The 18,254-nt window shown below is 42.7% G+C and overlaps 1 protein-coding gene across 1 annotated transcript; it reads right to left on the bottom strand.

The window, feature by feature from the left end:
* Positions 1-6,173: 6,173 nt before the first annotated feature.
* Positions 6,174-15,787, bottom strand: HSPB1 (heat shock protein family B (small) member 1). The gene is made up of 3 exons (XM_073573913.1): positions 15,347-15,787; positions 10,079-10,142; positions 6,174-7,611 (listed from the first exon to the last, which is right to left on the bottom strand). The coding sequence occupies exons 1-3, from the start codon at positions 15,744-15,746 to the stop codon at positions 7,422-7,424; spliced, it is 654 nt and encodes a 217-aa protein (XP_073430014.1). The 5' UTR covers positions 15,747-15,787; the 3' UTR covers positions 6,174-7,421.
* Between the last annotated feature and the right edge of the window lie 2,467 nt (positions 15,788-18,254).

The raw sequence follows: 18,254 nt of genomic DNA, 5'->3' as shown, positions 1-18,254 counted from the left end.
TGTACCTTGTCTCGTACCATTACCTTGTCTGAATTCAGTCCTACCTCTGTCTCTCGGTCTCCTTGTCTGTGGCTACTTCCCCTGCTGTGTCTATCCTTGTGTCCTCTCCATCTGCCTGTGCTCCATACTCTTGCGGCTCTGCTTATGCTCCACACTCTTGTGGCTCTGCCTGCTCCGTACTCTTGTGACTCTGCCTGTGCCCCACACTCTTGCGGCTCTGCCTGCTCCATATTCTTGCGGCTCTGCTTATGCTCCGCACTCTTGCGGCTCTGCCTGCTCCGTACTCTTGTGACACTGCCTGTGCTCCGCACTCTTGCAGCTCTGCCTGCTCCGTACTCTTGTGACTCTGCCTGTGCCCCGCCTTCTTGCGGCTCTGCCGGTGTTCCGCACTCCTGCGATTCTGCTTTGCTCTGCTTTGTTCTGCTTCTGCTTCTGCAGAACCTCTTGCTGCTAACTGCAGCTCCTCTCCGCAGCCTTGCAGTTCTCCAGTGTGAACAGGTCCAAACCTGTTCCTTCATACCCATCTATATTTCCATCCTTCCCATACCAGTACCTGCACCTCCTATGTGAACAAGTCTCTACCTATTCCATACACCACTCCTTCCTGCCCGAGTCCCTGTGCCTTCTCAGTCAGCCGTGCCCGCCTGCCAGTGTCTCAGCCATGCCCGCCTACCAGTGTCTCAGCCGTGCCCACCTGCCAGTGTCTCAGCCGTGCCTGTCTGCTAGTCATGCCTGGTGCCTGCACCTGTCCTAGCATTCTGTTCCCCAGTGTGATCAGCAGCCATAGCCAGACACCACCCTGGAGTGGCACCTGGCAGTTACCTGATGCACAAGCTTGACCTCACATCAGAGGCTCCAGAGAAGACCAAGGTAGCTGCATTAGTTATGCCCCTTCCAGGATAGTCTGGTCTGAGGCACAGTGGGTCCACAACCCCCTGGCACACACCCACCAGTCAGGGTTTGAGTGTGACATTATTGGTCTTTTTAAAAATGTAAAAATATACCTAAATTGTATTGCATATTTTAACAAATGTTTAATAGGTTAGAGTAGAGTAGGGCCCAGCCAAGAAAGTCTACCATATCGTGGTGGCAGCTTAAAAAATGTTTTGGCCAAAACAAAGGCTGCTGGTTATATGTGTGATCTGGTGATGGGAACTGTTAATGTGTGATTGGTGTGAAGTGGAGTTTTTCCAAGAGAGAGCAGTTGGGCTGTGGACAGTTCGAGGGGTGTGGAAGCGGGGCTGGTGTGGAGCCTGGGCAGAGCCACCATGCTGCCTTATTCAGCTGTGTATTATAGAAGAAAGGGAAAAAGTGGGGAATGTGTTCTGGAAGCGGGGCTCTAGGTAACTGTGTTATTTTATGTAGAGATGAGTCCCAGCTGAAAGAAGTGATGGTGGTCTGCTCTGGATAAAAAAGAAAAGCAAAGATGAAAGACTTCAACTAGATACATCACTGGTGAGTCAGTGTCTTATCTGTACACTGACATTATATACTGTATACTATATACAGAGTACCTGTGTATAATGTCACTGGTGATCACTGTATTACCTGTACACTGACAGTATATACAGAGCTCCTATGCATAATGTCACTAGTGATTACTATATTACCTGTACACTGACACTATATACAAAACGCCTATGTATATTTTCACTAGTGATTACTGTGTTACCTGTACATTGACAGCATATACATAGCTCCTGTGCATATGTAAGGGGGGACGACCAGACCACGGGTACCTGCATTCCGGGTCTGGAACTGTTAAGGCTGGGTCCCCTGTTGCTTTGCAGAAGACATGAGAAGTCGGACCCACCTCTTGACCCGGGGAGGTGGGGTTCTAGAAATGAGAAAACGTGCACAGCAGTAAGGTCTTTGGTGCCAACCTGGGGCAGCGCACTGTCAGGTGACCACAGATTACTGGCACCATGACAGGCCACATTGAGAGGGTCCCCCGCCGTCTGCAGAGGGACCGCTGCACTGAGGGGAGCCATGCATCCAGCAGCAGCCAGGCAGAGGAGTGCTCCGTCCTGGGAGCATCGTGTCAACCAGAAAGAGGGAAGGATGTGCAGTGTATGCCCAGTGACTACAGAGAGAGGGACAGTGTTTGCCCTGTGACTACAGAAAACAAGGTGCCAAACGCTTTGGGCCCATGAGTACAGCGCACATGCCACATTAAAGGGACCGGTGTCATGTCGGACGCTGTTCACACCACAGCGTCCGGCAGGCAGCGGTAGTTCCATCTCCGTCCACTATAGCCTCAGTGGCGCCGGCTTGATTTTACTCAGGTTATCTGGGGTTAATCTAGCTGGAAATCAGGTGGGATGTTTGGTCACGCCCACGGTCTTTAAATAGTCGTGCCGGCCTGTGGGCGTCGCCGATTATAGCTTGTGTTTTGTGCCAAGTGGTTCCGGTCTGGAGTGGAGGTGTTGGAGAGAGAAATTCATATCTGGTGTCGTATGATCCGTTGTTACCTTTTCGCCTTCCTATATTTGTGCTTTGTTTTGCCCTGTTCACATTATAGTATTGTCCTGTGTGTTTGCGGCGCGGTGTGGTTTGAGTTCTCCCTGTCTGTCATTACTGTGTGGGTTTTGGTGGTTTGACAACTCACTGGGTGGAGGGTGGAGGGTTCAGCTTAGGGCTGAGCAGGAGATAAGGAGAGGCTGGAGGCTCAGGCATTTGCACCTTTAGCAAAAACCCTGGGTTGAGGGTCAGACAGGGTTTTCCCTAGTTTGAGGGACTCCGCAGGGGCCCAGGTTTTGTCAGCCTCCTTCGACCTAAGCCTCGCATAACATTACTGTCATGTCGGACGCTGTTCACACCACAGCGTCCGGCAGGCAGCGGTAGTTCCATCTCCGTCCACTATAGCCTCAGTGGCGCCGGCTTGATTTTACTCAGGTTATCTGGGGTTAATCTAGCTGGAAATCAGGTGGGATGTTTGGTCACGCCCACGGTCTTTAAATATTCGTGCTGGCCTGTGGGCGTCGCCGATTATAGCTTGTGTCTGACAACCAAGAGGAGTGGTCGACGTTCCTTCCCTTGGCCGATTTCGCATTAAATAATCACCGCCAAGAATCATCGGGAGAGTCTCCGTTCTTTTGTGTTTATGGGCACCATCCTCAATTTTGTACCTTGCGTCAGGGGGGCTCTGGGGGCGTCCCAGAGGAGGACCGGTTAGGAGGTCAACTATCATCGGTCTGGAGGAGTGTGAAACAGCGATTGCTGAGCATGAGTGCAAGATACAAACGTGTGGCTGACTCTAGACACGTGCCAGGTCCGGACCTGTGTGTGGGTGATTGGGTGTGGTTAGCTACTAAAAACATAAAACTCAAAATTCCATCATTGAAATTGGGTCCAAGGTTTATTGGCCCTTTTAAGATTGCTGCCATCATAAACCCGGTTGCTTATCGGTTGGAGCTTCCTGCGGTATACAAGATACACAACGTGTTTCACAGGTCTTTATTGAAAAAGGTGGTAGGCTCTGTGGACACGACGCCGATGCCACCTCCAGTCATGGTGGATGGCGATTTAGAGTTTGAAGTCTCCAAGGTGGTGGACTCTCGAGTACTGCGCCGTACTCTTCAGTATTTGGTGCACTGGCGGGGGTATGGTCCGGAGGAGAGGTCTTGAGTACCAGCCTCGGACATACATGCGGATCGGCTGGTCAGTTCCTTTCACCGCCGTCATCCGGACAAGCCGGGTCCTATGAGTCTTGAGGGCCCTGGGGTCCCTCATAGAAGATGGGGTACTGTCATGTCGGACGCTGTTCACACCACAGCGTCCGGCAGGCAGAGGTAGTTCCATCTCCGTCCACTATAGCCTCAGTGGCGCCGGCTTGATTTTACTCAGGTTATCTGGGGTTAATCTAGCTGGAAATCAGGTGGGATGTTTGGTCACGCCCACGGTCTTTAAATAGTCGTGCTGGCCTGTGGGCGTCGCCGATTATAGCCTGTGTTTTGTGCCAAGTGGTTCCGGTCTGGAGTGGAGGTGTTGGAGAGAGAAATTCATATCTGGTGTCGTATGATCCGTTGTTACCTTTTCGCCTTCCTATATTTGTGCTTTGTTTTGCCCTGTTCACATTATAGTATTGTCCTGTGTGTTTGCGGCGCGGTGTGGTTTGAGTTCTCCCTGTCTGTCATTACTGTGTGGGTTTTGGTGGTTTGACAACTCACTGGGTGGAGGGTGGAGGGTTCAGCTTAGGGCTGAGCAGGAGATAAGGAGAGGCTGGAGGCTCAGGCATTTGCACCTTTAGCAAAAACCCTGGGTTGAGGGTCAGACAGGGTTTTCCCTAGTTTGAGGGACTCCGCAGGGGCCCGGGTTTTGTCAGCCTCCTTCGACCTAAGCCTCGCATAACAACCGGGTATGGGACTGACACTTAAGCCCTGAGTTTTACCAGTTTATATTTGCTGAGCCACGTTGGGCTCGTACAATGCTGTGGACCGCACCTTGTCAGCCTCTGCAGCATATGGACTAGGGGCTCAGCGGAAGATACCGGAGACCAACCGCTGCCGCCAGAAGACGAGGCATTGTTGTCCACAGGATCCCACTGGAAAAGACACTGCACCTACAATGTAAAGCTTACTGTTTGCCACATGGGTTTTTTTTGCCTTCCTCTGGATCAACATATTAGGGCAAGTTAGGATAGGATATGGGTTGAGCTAGATGGTCTTAAAGTCTTCATTCAACCTTAATAACTATGTTACTATGTTACTATTGACTTCATAGTCTGAGGAGCTACTGACTTTCTAGCCAGAATTAAACAGAAATGCCATTACTCTATCCGTTGCTCTTTAACTCTGAATATCCTTTGCAAACTGTACTGTTTTATCCTCCCTTTAACTGTGAACCTCCCTGCATGGACGATTGCCCTATTAAGTAAAACTGTTAACCCTTGCCCTGCCTCTTGTCCATCATGGCATCTTGCAACCTGCTCACACATAATGGCACTTAGTATTATGAGTTTTTTTTATTAATGATCAGTATTGTAGTATTTGGTCAATATGTTATGGTAATATGTGGTCTCATCATGGTGTGGCGGTATTTGTTCCTTGTATGTGTTATTATTCAGTCACTATTTGATGGTAAAATGTGGTCTGGTCATGGTGTGGTAGTATTTATGCCTTGTATGTGGTATTAATGGTCATTTTTAAAAAATGTATGTGACTCATTCCCTTAAAAAAAATAAATAAAAATATACCTAAAAAGAGTATTGGATATTTTAAGATTTTTTTAATAAGTGAGAGTAGAGTAGGGGCCTGCCAAAAGAGTCTACCTTGTCGTGGTGTTGGCTTAAAAAAATCTTTTGGCCAAAACAAAAGATTATGGCTATGTATGTGTTATGGTTTTCAATGGGAACTGTTAATGTGTGATTGGTAAGGACGTGGTGCAGAAGTGGAGTTTTTCCAAGAGTGGGTGGTGAGACTGTGAAAGATTTGAGGGGTGGAGGCAGAGCTGGGGAGGAGCCTGGGCGGAATCTGAACGGGCGGGGGCCAAAAATGTTGCCAGTATGGGGCCCTGAAATTCCGTATGGCAGCCCTGACCACAAAGCCCAGCACAGCGTGACAGATCGACAGTATGACCACCCTACACACGTCCGAAACTTGAATGAGGAAGTGCAGGGCAGTTAATCTTAGGTCACATCGCTGGCCCTGGTGATGCTGTCATTGCTAGGCTTCAGCTTATGATTAGTGCACTTACAGCACCAATTGTAGGCTGGACATGCGGTGCCGTATCCGTACGTCCCAGGTCAGTAAGTACCTACCAACTTGGATGTATGGATACATCCAAGGTCGTGAAGGATTTAAGAATTTCTCTTTTATTTCTACTGGATTAAGGCCAGGTTCAGAGTAATTTATTTAATGATCACGTTAATGACCTCATGCCCAGTCTGTTTTTGGCAGCACATCACCCTGTGTAAATGGGGGATGTGCTGCTGACAACATGATGTCACTTTAGAGAAAGAACAATGGTACTAAATATTGTTCTTCCCAATATAATTTTCATTGACTCACATGAACAGGCCAGTAAACAAGTGCAGATCGACTGCTATATGGTCAACTTGCACTCATTTCTAGACCTTTACATTGTTTCTAGTTCTATTGCATCAGATTACACTCACACCACACACTCCATTGACTTCTGTTTAAAAAGGAGTCTAAATGATATAATCACATAACAACATTGCCCAGCTGGGTGTTTTATTGGAAATGTGAGTGGTTGCCAGAGTGAGATAACACATGGGGCAGAAATGCTGTACAGTACATACTTGTGACTCCGTGAGCTACTATCATTTACAGGAAGTAGCTACCTCTTACATTATTTATTTTACTCATTTATATAGCGCCATCATAAACCACAGCACTTTACAGACTTCATCATCATTGTCCCCATCAAGGCTCGCAATCTAAATTCCCTATCAGTATGTCTTTGGAGTTTAGAAGAAAACCGGAGTACTCACAAGAACCCACGCAAACATGGAGGGAACATGCAAACTCCTTGCTTATGTTGTCTTTGGTGGGATTTTAACCTTGGACCCCACTGATCCACCGTGCTACAAACTTCAAAAAGCTATATAGAGTACAATTGACTGAAAATAAAGCTACAATTTGGATATACATTTGGATATGGTGCCTGTTTTGTTGCCTGCGCAGTATTCATCATACATTTTGCTTTCAGTTAATGCCAAGAGAGAGCCAAATAAGAAGAGGAGGCCTTAACATTGTTATAAATGGCCATCGTGTGAATGTCAGTCATATTATGCCTGTATATGCTCAGATGTAAGGTTTCTTCACTGCTGTTATATATTTGTGTCAATGATGTATGCATTGCTTGATTTTGGTACCTACTTATGTATATGAACTCTTTGTTGCTGATATACCGTATATTTATGAGTATGGCTTATTTATTGCTGGATGCTGGTATATATTTGTGTTTACAATGATATATATTTGTATGTACGGTTTACTCATCGCTGGAAGCCTTTTTTGGATGGGGGGGTGTTGCCATTTCAATTTTCACATCAGAGGAAAAGCTAGAAACGTTCCTGGGTTACTGTAGCCGATCCCTGCACTCCCCTATGACTGAATGTGAGCAGCTACAGAGAGAATAGAAATTTATTTTCCCCCAGTAAGAATGATATAAATGCTATTTACCTGCAGGTTAACCCTCTATCTGCAGGTAAATGGAATTTTTGGACAGGTTTCCTTTAAGGCTACCTTCATGCCAAGTTTGCAATATTCTATTATACAGTATATAAAGATAAGGATATGTGATTGTTTTTCAAATTTTTCATTGAAAAGAAAGAAAGCCCATACAATCCTTTTTTGCTCAAAATGTATTTTTCAAAACTCTATTATGTATGTAAAAGCATGTGGTATAACACAGAAAGCAGTGAAAGAAATCTGGTCATTTGACCTCGTAGCATCTCATTTCTTGCTAGCCTCTTCTGCTTTCTTAGCGTCGGATGTGCCGATCTCAGCTCGGCTTTGGAAAGTTACAGGAATAGTGATCTCTGCAGACTGGATCGCTGGCTTAGGGAGTGGCGCCTCTACTGTCAGAATGCCATCCGGAGAAAGAGAAGAGGTCACAGTAGTAATGTCTGCACCTGAGGGAAGACTACAGAAAGAGATCACAGTTAATTTTAATGATTAGACACTGTATTGCCTTAAAGTGAATGTTCAGCTTTAAAAAAATGGAACATTAATACTTTTATAAATATCACATAACTACAGCCAAGAAATTATTCCGAACAAATGCATTTTCGGCACAAGTGCTATCTGTTTAAAAATAGATCACACTCAGACCAATGTTATTTGATGAGGCAGTGTATATAAGCAATTTTTTTCACTGACTTCATCTGTATGTGAAAAAAATTGTATCTTTCACTAGTTTGCTCTGAAAAACGGATGAGACTCACCCATTCAAGTCTATGGGTGGGAGAAAAAAGTCGGACGCCATACGGAGCCACAGGATAGCATCTGATTTTTGTAGATACGTTGCAGTTCTGTAATTTAGGAAACTGGAAATGGTCTTGTAAATTATTAATAGCTGCTGCTGTAAGAAAAAAAACGGATTGTACGTGGATGACACGTGAGAGAAAAAGTCATTCCACTTTTCTGGATGAAAATTTTTTCATACTGTTGTGTGAGACTGAGACTGCTCTTTTGTGTGCCAATCGTGCTGAAGACTGCTCTGAAATAACTAAATTGATGATTCTTTCAGCTGTCTCGTGTACCCCAGTCTCTGGAGTATATTTATGTCCTAATTTCCGCCACTTTTGTGCCAAAAATTTTGAATACCACACCCCCATCAGGTAAGCTCCAGCTAATTTTCAAAAATTAAGTGGAGCTGTCTGTAAGTGGAGTAAAAAATGTTAATAGCCACAACATTTTTTCAAGTTGTGAAAAAATTTTGTAACATTTTAAACAGTAGTCAGGCAAAATCTGTTTGATAAATCGGCCCCATGGTGTTAAAAAGTTGATAACATAGAATATGGGCACTGACAAACTCTCCTGTATGGCAGCAGATTCTTTTAATCCTGTAAGATACGAATTGGAGCCACCATGGAATGGAATTGCTTTTCCACAAATGCTAGATTTAACCGAGATCTAAAAATTTTGGAGGCCAAGTCAAAACCTTGAACTTTTTGTCATATTTCTCAAAAGATTCCTTTTTTAGAGTGTAACTGTTCACATTATCATTCTGTAGGCCATTACCAGTAGGGTATACTGTTGCCATGAAGGGGTGCATTTGGTCTGCAGCAACATTTAGATAAGTGTTAAAGTAAAATACACATAAATGCAGCATCACATTTCCTGTGCTAGATTTCCTTTTTCGAATAGTACATCCTAGTGCCATTTTTTATACAAGGAATTGAAGCTCACACCATGGCCAGACTTGATTTTTCAGATCAGGCCATCTTCTTCCATTGCTTCCATTTGGGTGGTGGACAGGGATCAGATTTAGGCTATCATCACCCTTCAGCTACACAGCCCCATATACTGATATCTGCATGGTACCATATGTTCCTACAATTTTCTATTGTTGCCAACATGAATTTTTTCAAATTGTGTTAGAGCAGCTTTTCTGTAAGACTGGACTGGACCAACTAGCCTTTGCTCTTAATATTCTACAAGTAGACTTTGGGGCCCATGATGCTGTCGCCTGTTCTCTAGTTTTTCATTCTTGAACCATTTTGTTGAGTATTAACTACTGCTTATGGGGAGCACCCACACAAGACCCACGATTTTGGAGATGCTAGGCATCACAATTTAACAATTTTGAAAATCTTTCTACTTACACTTGTCCATTTTTCCTACTTAAGACACATCAACTTTGAGAACTGTTAATTTGTTGCCATATACTTCATAACCCTTGACAAATGTCATTGTAAAAAGATACTCAATATTATTCACTTTAACAGCCCGTTGTTTTAATGCTATGGCTGATCAATGTATATACAATAATATTGAAAGCAGCATACAAACAACAAGAAAAAGTATTGCTCCAGGCATACATTTCAAGATGAAAGCAAGTTCACCAGCCGTGTGAACTAGATTCATAACTGAAACTTTAATGGGTTTCTTGGCTCGTTTCCCACATGTTTTTTCTCTTTAATCTTTTAGGCAAATCAGTTATCTCTTTTTGTACCTGGCACCTAATATTGAACACCTTATGACAAAGCTAGACAAAAGACTATCTGAGACTCCTCTACTGGTAATCTCTGCCATGGTACAATGGCATTTCATTATCTATCAGAAGAGGCTAGTCCTCTTTAAGTCATTAGTAATTCAGTGCTAGTACCACTACTACAAATTCTGAAAAGTATAGCTAACAGTTAAAAACACAAATAAGACAATATATTGAATTCCATATATTAATTAAAAGGCATGTATTGTATATTCATGTGTTTAGAAATTGAAAAAATGATAGCATCCTATATAGTGAAGATTTACAAAGAATGATCCTTTATTAAGCAATTACAGCATATAACACATGTATATTATGTACACTGTATTTCTGATTAAATAATTGGCATCCAAGAAATAAAAAAATATTTTGTATATGTATTTTATGTACTTACGTGTATTTTCTGGTAAAGCATCTAGAAATAAATCCATGCTCATCTTGTTTCTCCTCATGCTTCCCTAAAAGATTCCAAATATGTAATCATTGACATTATATTTAATCATAAAACTGAAAATAATTAATATTATTAGCGACATACAGATTTAATCAGCATTTTTTAGACATATGTTTGAAATCATTCAATCTTGTTGCTTAATCCCTTCAACCCTGGGCCATTTTTTTTCTTGCGTTCGTTTCTACCTCCCCATTTTCCAAGAGCCAAACTTTTTTATTCTTTCATGAATATTGCCATGAGGGGTTTTTTTTGCGGGACGAGTTGTACTTTTGAATGATATCATTCATTCTGCCACATAGTGTACTGGAACACAGAAAAAAATTTCCAAGTGCAGTGAAATTGAAAAAAAAAGTGTATTTTTATTTACCATGTTCATTATATGGTAAAATTGACCCGGCAATCTGATCCACCAGGCAGGACGACTACACAGATACCAAACATACATAGTTTTTTTTTTTTAGTTACCATATTTTGCAGATTATAAGACGCACTGGATTATAAGACGCACCCCAAATTTTGTGGAGAAAAATAGAATAAAAAACTTTTTTTTTTTTATAAAATGGTGGTGCCTCTTATAACCCATGCGTCTTATTGCTTACTTGGGGTGGTGGCTGCTGTGAAGCGGGGTCCCAGGGTCGCTACTGGAGAAAGCAAGAGTGGCACATTGCTACAGGCAGCAGGCTGGGATGAGGGGGTTATCCGATGTGCACTGCTGCGGTGAAATGTGAAAATGGCTGCAGTGCTCTGTGGTGTGGGGGGCTGCCCCGGCATTTTGTGAAAGCTCAGAGCCTCTCCTCATATCCATTACTGTGATGCGTTGGCCTCCGAGAAAATGGCCGCAGGTGTGGCGCATGCTCAGATTGAGATCTCGGCAATGAGCTCTCAGGTGTCGAGATCTTGTCACCTGTGATATCGGGATAAGATCTTGCTGCAGAGTTCTCAATCTGAGCATGCACCACCCCCGGCGGCCATTTTCCCGGAAGCCATTGCATCGCAATAATGGATGTCCGGGGGGCTCTGGGAAAATGGATGCTGGGGGCGGCGCATGCTCAGATTGAGATCTCAGCAACAAGATCTTGGGTGCCGAGATCTCGCGCCAAGATCTCAATCTGAGCATGTGCCTTCCCCGGTGGCCATTTTCCCAGAGGCCACCACATCGCAGTAATGGATATGCGGGGGGCTCTGGGCTTTCACAAAATGCCGGTGGAGCCCCCCACACCACAGAACAATGAAGCCATTTTCACCCGCAGCAGCGCACATCGAAACGCCCCCTCATCCCAGCCTGCTGCCTGCAGCAACGTGCTACTTTCCTTCTCCAGCACAGCGACCCTGGGACCCTGCTCCACCGTGGCCGATTATAAGACGTACCCCCATTTTCCCCCAAAATTTGGGGGGAAAAAGTGTGTCTTATAATCCGAAAAATACGGTAAGTGGTGAAATAAAATTCTGAAATTTGTTTGACATTTTTTTTCTGTCGTTGTTTGCCGATACCCACAGCGTTTTAATTTTTCAGAATGTGGAGCTGTGTGATGGCTTATTTTTTGCTCTCCAAGCTGATATTTTTACTGATAACAGTTTATAGTGATACAATGTTTTTATTACTTCTTATTGCATTTTATTGCAGCTTTGCAGAGTCACAAAAGAATGTAATTCTGGCGTTTTTTTTTTTCTCATTACGCCATTTACCGATCTGATTAATTTTTGTACATTTTGATTGATAAACCATTTCTGATAACAGCGATACCAAATATGTGCATTTTTCTATTTATGTTTTTAATTGTTTTATGCAAAATGGGGGTGATTTGAACTTTGCCTTTTTATATTTTTTAAAACTTTTTTTTACTGTATTTGTCAGTCCCTTTAGGGAACCTAAAGCTGTGATTATCTGATCGTTTGTGCTCTACATAGCAGGGCTTCTGCACTGCTACAGTATGTATAGCAGAAATCATGATCTCACTCTCAAACTGTGTCACTGTGACTAAGGTCATTTGCCAATCAGCAGAAGTGGAATATAGACATTTATTTATGATATTATGAAGGAAATAGGTTACTCTTCATGTTAGCTCTTGTGATGACATGCATAGCTGCAGGATAACTGATAGAGCTGGGGCTGTATATATCGCCATCTGTATTCTTTATCAGCCTATTCATGGTAAATTAATTTAATGTGAAAAAAATTGATTGATTATACAGTGACCGGAGTTGGAGCTCAACCCTTTGCAATGATCCATGTGAGAGAATGACATGTGTCAGGGTACAGATTAGCCACTAATAAGTCAGGGTCAGATATTTCATGCATTGCGCGGACTGGCAGCGCTGGCATAAAGGCATGTTCTCTTTACACCATTAGACACAGAGCTCCACAATAAACATCACCTTCCTGCACTATAGACTAAAAGCCAACTAAAAGTCATATGAATATTTCATGTGCTGAGCCAGTGCTATCCATTCCAAAATCACGATGCTTGCCGTTTATATCCTTCTTTTCTTCTAGAAAGAATAGCCAAGATTCTCGTAAGCATTGAGACACTTTTCTGGTCGGTGACATTAGAATTATGTAGATCATGAAGCAAGAGGTGAGTCTGCCTTCGGCAGTGCGCATACTGTCTCTAGATCACCTCCATTTAATTCCGAAACGGTGGCGGATCTCTTGTTTTAGAAAGCTCTTAGCTTTTGCAGTGGAAATCTAATTAATATATTCATTGCTTCGTCAATACAAGTGCCATTGCCTTGCAGCTTTTATACCCAGCTAAAAACACACTTAGGATGGCCTTCTGAGACACACTTAGTGATAATGACAGCAGTAAAATAAAATGATGAGACTGCAATCACAGCACTAAAAGCGGGGGTCAGGAATATGGAAAAAAATGACATACAAAAATCATGACACAAGGCACCAGATCAGAAACACTTAGCAGTCCGTGGTTTCTTATTATTTTTATTATTATTAATAACAATTTTTGTTTTATTACTGTTCTTTTTGTATTTTGTGATTCTCATTGCTGGATATTGTGGTTATAAATGACCTTTCAAAATACTCATTTTATATCTCTCATGGAGGAAATGCATTGGCCGTGCTTCCTGCACATAAATCAATATACCGGTTCTTTCAAAAGGATTTCTGGGCTGTCTGTGCATTACATATGATACCTGGTATAATGCCAAGCCAAGATCCACACTTTTAGAAATATTAGTGGGTGAATTTTTAAAAGGAACCTGTCATGAGAAAAAACACTATTTACCTGCAGATATGAGGTTAATCTGCAGGTCATAGTGTTCTGAAGCCATGTGGCACTGAGGATGAAATGAACTTTATTCCTCTTTGCATCCTCACGCTTTCAGTCGTTGAAGCACGGCCGGTTCGGCTTCAGTCAAAGTGAGAGACGGCGGAAACCATGCCCCGACACTGACTGACAGTTGGCTTAGCACTGATGCACTGTAGAGTCAGCTGTCAGTCAGTGTTGGGAGCAGTGACTGAAGCTTCTCTTGCCATGCCTCTATGACTGAAACCCGAGGGGAGTATTAGGGCAGAGAAACACTGCCGTATTTCTTGTGCGATAATCGCATCGCACTGCACGGACTGGCTGGCACCTCTCCTGACCTGAGCATGGTAGCGTGATGGATTACTATGCAGCTGTCAAGCTCAGGTCAGGAGAGCCGACAGCCAGTGCGAGGTTTACGTTGCGATTCTCACGCGTGAAATACGGCAGTCTGTCTCTGCCCTTAATGTTAATTTCCTCCTGGTAGCTGGGCTTTCAGTGCGGCGGCTGCATGGCTTCAGAACACTATTACCCTGCAGATTAACCACATATCTGCAAGTTAATAGTGTATATATAGCGTTGTTTTCACTTGATAGGGTGCCTTTAGGTTGCTTTACCAATGGTGAAGTTTTCAGCATCTGGGAGTGAAACACACAATAAAACCTCACTATGTTCGTAATATCTTACTTCTCCAAAAGTACACTTATACTGGTTTCCAGTAATTAGGGAACAAGGAAAAACGAACATTCAAACTCAAAATATGGTGTCTAATAATATCTGTCCTTGGTTGTCCTAACCCCTGTAAGTCATCATTATAAAACTTTACCAGTTTGTGTTGTGAGGGAACATTTTGGGTATTCGTGCTCAGATCAGATATGTCCCTGATTTTCTGTCCAGATTACAGTAGCACTAATAATAACAGTCACAAATTCTGATCCTCATGCTATGGAGAATTTACAAAGCATAAATTGGCTGTAACTGGTGAATTGGAAATTAAGCAATTTATGTTGTTGGTTTTTAAAGCAAATTTCAGCCTTGAAATGAAGCTTTTTAAATCTTTTTGCAGCAAAAACCACAGCAAAATCTGAATGATTTAGTGTCTATATTGCCACTGTGGACTTTATTCTTTCTCAATAGAAACCAACCAGGTTAAAATCCAGATAAATAAAATTTAACAGTTTGTGGAAATGAGCCTATGGTGCACATAAAGTGGTTTTTTCAGTGTTCACAAACAGTAACATTTCAATTTCTATCTGAAAAAAAAGCTCAAAATTTGACTATGGAATAACTTAGAAGCAAAAAAGACCCATAAACACAAAAAGAGCATTAACAAGCACCAAACACTAAAAAAATATATATGTGAACATAAACAAAATGCAGAGCAGTGGTCACTGAGCTTCCTTGACTGAGCTTCCCTATCAGAAGCCATTTTTAGCTTTCTTTTTATAGAAAAAGTTAGATTAGAAAGACACTATGATGACAGTAAAGTGTCATCACCACTGGTGATCTGTGAGTGATGGAACTACCATCTGTTCCAGTTGTTACTTATAACAAAAGAACTGTCGAGGCTAAAATGTTACAAGTGGGATTTTTAAGAAAAGTTACCCGGATTGCATCAAATCAATTTTTTAAACAATTCCTGTTTCTTACTTTGCATAGTTTATCTTTTTTATTGATCTGGCCAATTTCTTCATATCTCTATAGATAATAGGTAGTGTATTTTTCAATTTTCTCTAAAAAAAATTGAGTATACTATCAAATCTTCTTAAGTAGAAACATATATGATATTTCAGATCCATCAAATTAGTGTCCGTCTACTGTACCTCATTATTAACACCAAAATAAAAAAACTATAATGATTAATATCTTAAATTCTAACTATTTACTGCACATTATTTATTAGATGAGCTACTGTATAAATATATGGTATATAAAGCACAATATTTACCTGTGATTTCCACAATGCCATCCTTTGTTTTCACAACCAGTTCTTCTGGAGCAAAGTGATTGACATCCAAACTGATCTTCCATTGGTCTGATGTTTGGCGGATTTCAGAGATTCCACTGCTGAGTTGCCGACTTAGAACCCGTTGGAAATCAGGCACAGTCGCACCAACATGTGGAGCTACTGCTGGCATGGTACTGGGTGGCATAAGATCTACTGAATGACTCGGAAAAAGACGGACATAGCCTGGCCAGCTAGTACTAGGCCATTGGTACAAGTCTTCAGCTAATCTTGGCATACCAAATGACTGGTCAAACAATCGGTTGGTTCCTTGGTACCAGTCCCTGAATGGCTCCCAGCTGGGGGTACGGAGAAAAGTGAAGGGTACTCTACGTTCAGACATTCTTGTTTGTGGATCAGTTAGACAAGCTATCTGTCCTCTGTCTGGGCTGAGTATGCTGTTGGCACTTGGAAGGTGCAGCTGTTTTATGGAGAGCCCTGTGATTATTTTTAGAACATGGAATGAGTGAGCTATAATTGGAAATTACTCAAGTAGTTGTGCTGGAAAGTTCTCGTTTCTCAGTACAACAATGCAGCTATAGGCTATTGGTAACGACTTAAGATTGTATAATTGCTAATAGCATTTAATGTCTAATGTATTTGCACAACACCTCTGACACTAAACAAGTGATGTCATCTATTGATATAGGATAGTCTCTCAATGATTTGCAAGTAAAGATAACCAGATCCTTTGAAATTCAAATTCAACAGCTTTGACAAATTTTCCTGAAAGATTTGATTTGGAGCAAATAAATTCTCATGAATCTCAATATTGGAAAGCTTGTAATTGCTGAGAAAATAAATGTGGGGGAGACGAGAGAGAACCCCATTGACGATAAGAGCTTGCACTCAATAGGAGAAATAGAGGATCCCTCTGACTATAAGAGCTTGCACATTACAGAAAAGGAGCTCACAATAAGAGCTTACACTCTACAGGATAGAGAGATGATCTTGATGAACATAAGAGCTTACATTCTACAGAAGAGAGAGAGGACCTCGTTGATCATAAGAACCTATACACTACAGAAAAGAAACAGAAGTCCCCGCTGATTATAAGAGCTTACACTCTAGAGGATAGAGAGAGGACCACACTAATAATAGCTTACGCTCTAAAGGAGAGTGACAGAGAGAACCCGCTGACCATAAGCGCTTACATGCTACAGAAAAGAGAGAGAGAGAAGACCCCACCAATCATAACATGTTACACTTTATCGGAGAGAGGATCTCACTGATCATAAGAATTTAAAATCTACATGAGAGAGGACCCCACTGCTCATAAGAGTTTACACACTACCGAAAAAAGAGAGAGGACCTCCTTTATCATAAGACCTTACACTCAAAAAGAGAAAGCGAGGTAACTTTGCTGATCATAAGAGCTTACACTCAACAAGAGAGAGAGATGGGACCTTGCTATCATTAGAATTTACACTCTACAGCAGAGAGAGGCCCCACTCATCATAAGAGCTTGTGCAGTACAGGGGATAGAGAGAGGACCCTGATGACCATAATCACTTACACACTACAGAAGAGAAAGATTTACACAGTGAATATAGAGATGAAAAACAACTCTGCCATACATACTGTGGTCCACTGGGAACCTCTGATTTGTGGTGTTCCAGGTACTGACCACCACCGTACAAGGCATGAAAATCTGTAAGATGACATAGCTGCAGGGCATTATGGGAAAGCCAAGCAAATACAGCATTAGCCCGCTTTCTGATGCTTCAGCAGTGTGGGAAATGGTGCCGGCAGAATAGAGTTTTGCAGGCAGTGCTAAATCTGAGAAAAGTATGCAAATTATCTTACAAGTAACACATAGTAGAGGTAATTAATCTATAAGTCAATGTCTGACTTATTGTCATGATCCAGGACGGGGTTTCGCTTTGGCCCGTCCTGGTCAGACATGGGGTTAATTGTTTCTGCCTCTCTCTGGCAGAGGGCGGATATTTAATGCTCACTGGATCTAGGTCCGGTTTCAGTTATATCATCTATTGATCCGCTGAGCAGGGACTCACCCGCACTGTAGGGACCCCTGGGGACAGGAACAGCCGGGAAGTACGGATGAAAAGGACCTGAACGCAGAAGTTTAGCAAGCCGGCACATGACCTACGGTCATGTGACTGCAAGGGGGCGGGGCTTAGCGTCCTGCTTTCAGAGAAGGTAGAAAACTCAGAGTCGGGAAAAACGGAGGTCATAGACAGTACGGACAAACGAGGTACAGGAGGGATAACAGACGGGAGGTCAGACAAAGCCAAAGGTCATACACAAGAGGGCAGTGCAGTACCAATGGGACGAGCAGAGAGCAGTCGATTCACAAGCAGAGAGTCATACACGAGAAAGCGGTGTGGTACAAGAGGGGCAGGCAGAACTCGTAACAGGGACAGAACCGGATCACAACCAAACAAGCAACAAGTTATCAGGCACAAGGCACACGTATACAAGAGGTCAACTAACTGCCGAGGGCAGGAGTATAACTTACACCGGACCTAGGTCCAGTGAGCATTAAATAGCTGCCCTCTGCCAGAGAGAGGCAGAAACAATTAACCCCCTGTCTGACCAGGACGGGCCAAAGCGAAACCCCGTCCTGGATCATGACACTTATTATATCTGTGATTTATTGTTTAATTTCCAAGAAATCCACATTTTTCTTAATATGTACAGTAAATAAGGTGTTAAAATCTATGGGCCAGACACATATCTCTCTGATAATACATGTCTCACACTGGTAATACCCCTTTCATTTATAATAAGCTTTGAAGGTTAGAACCGTCCCACTAGGGTCCACCTCGGTGCTGGTGGGATGACTTTTACAAAAACAGTGTTTACTAAGCACCCTGTTATTTATATGCAC

The sequence above is a fragment of the Dendrobates tinctorius genome, unplaced genomic scaffold (genome assembly GCF_039654945.1).
Source record: "Dendrobates tinctorius isolate UK_male_01 unplaced genomic scaffold, ASM3965494v1 ptg000007l, whole genome shotgun sequence".
Lineage (NCBI taxonomy): Eukaryota > Metazoa > Chordata > Amphibia > Anura > Dendrobatidae > Dendrobates > Dendrobates tinctorius.
Note: the sequence above shows the minus strand (reverse complement) of the source record. Positions and strands in the feature narration are given on the sequence as shown.

Excerpts from the sequence above, each read along its gene's own strand:
- HSPB1 (XM_073573913.1), bottom strand. The coding sequence starts at position 15,746 with ATGTCTGAACGTAGAGTACCCTTCACTTTTCTCCGTACCCCCAGCTGG. Across the intron at positions 10,143-15,346 it reads TGGCATTGTGGAAATCACAG|GGAAGCATGAGGAGAAACAA; the intron begins GTAAATATTGTG and ends GGAATCTTTTAG. Across the intron at positions 7,612-10,078 it reads TGCTTTACCAGAAAATACAC|TCTTCCCTCAGGTGCAGACA; the intron begins GTAAGTACATAA and ends CTCTTTCTGTAG.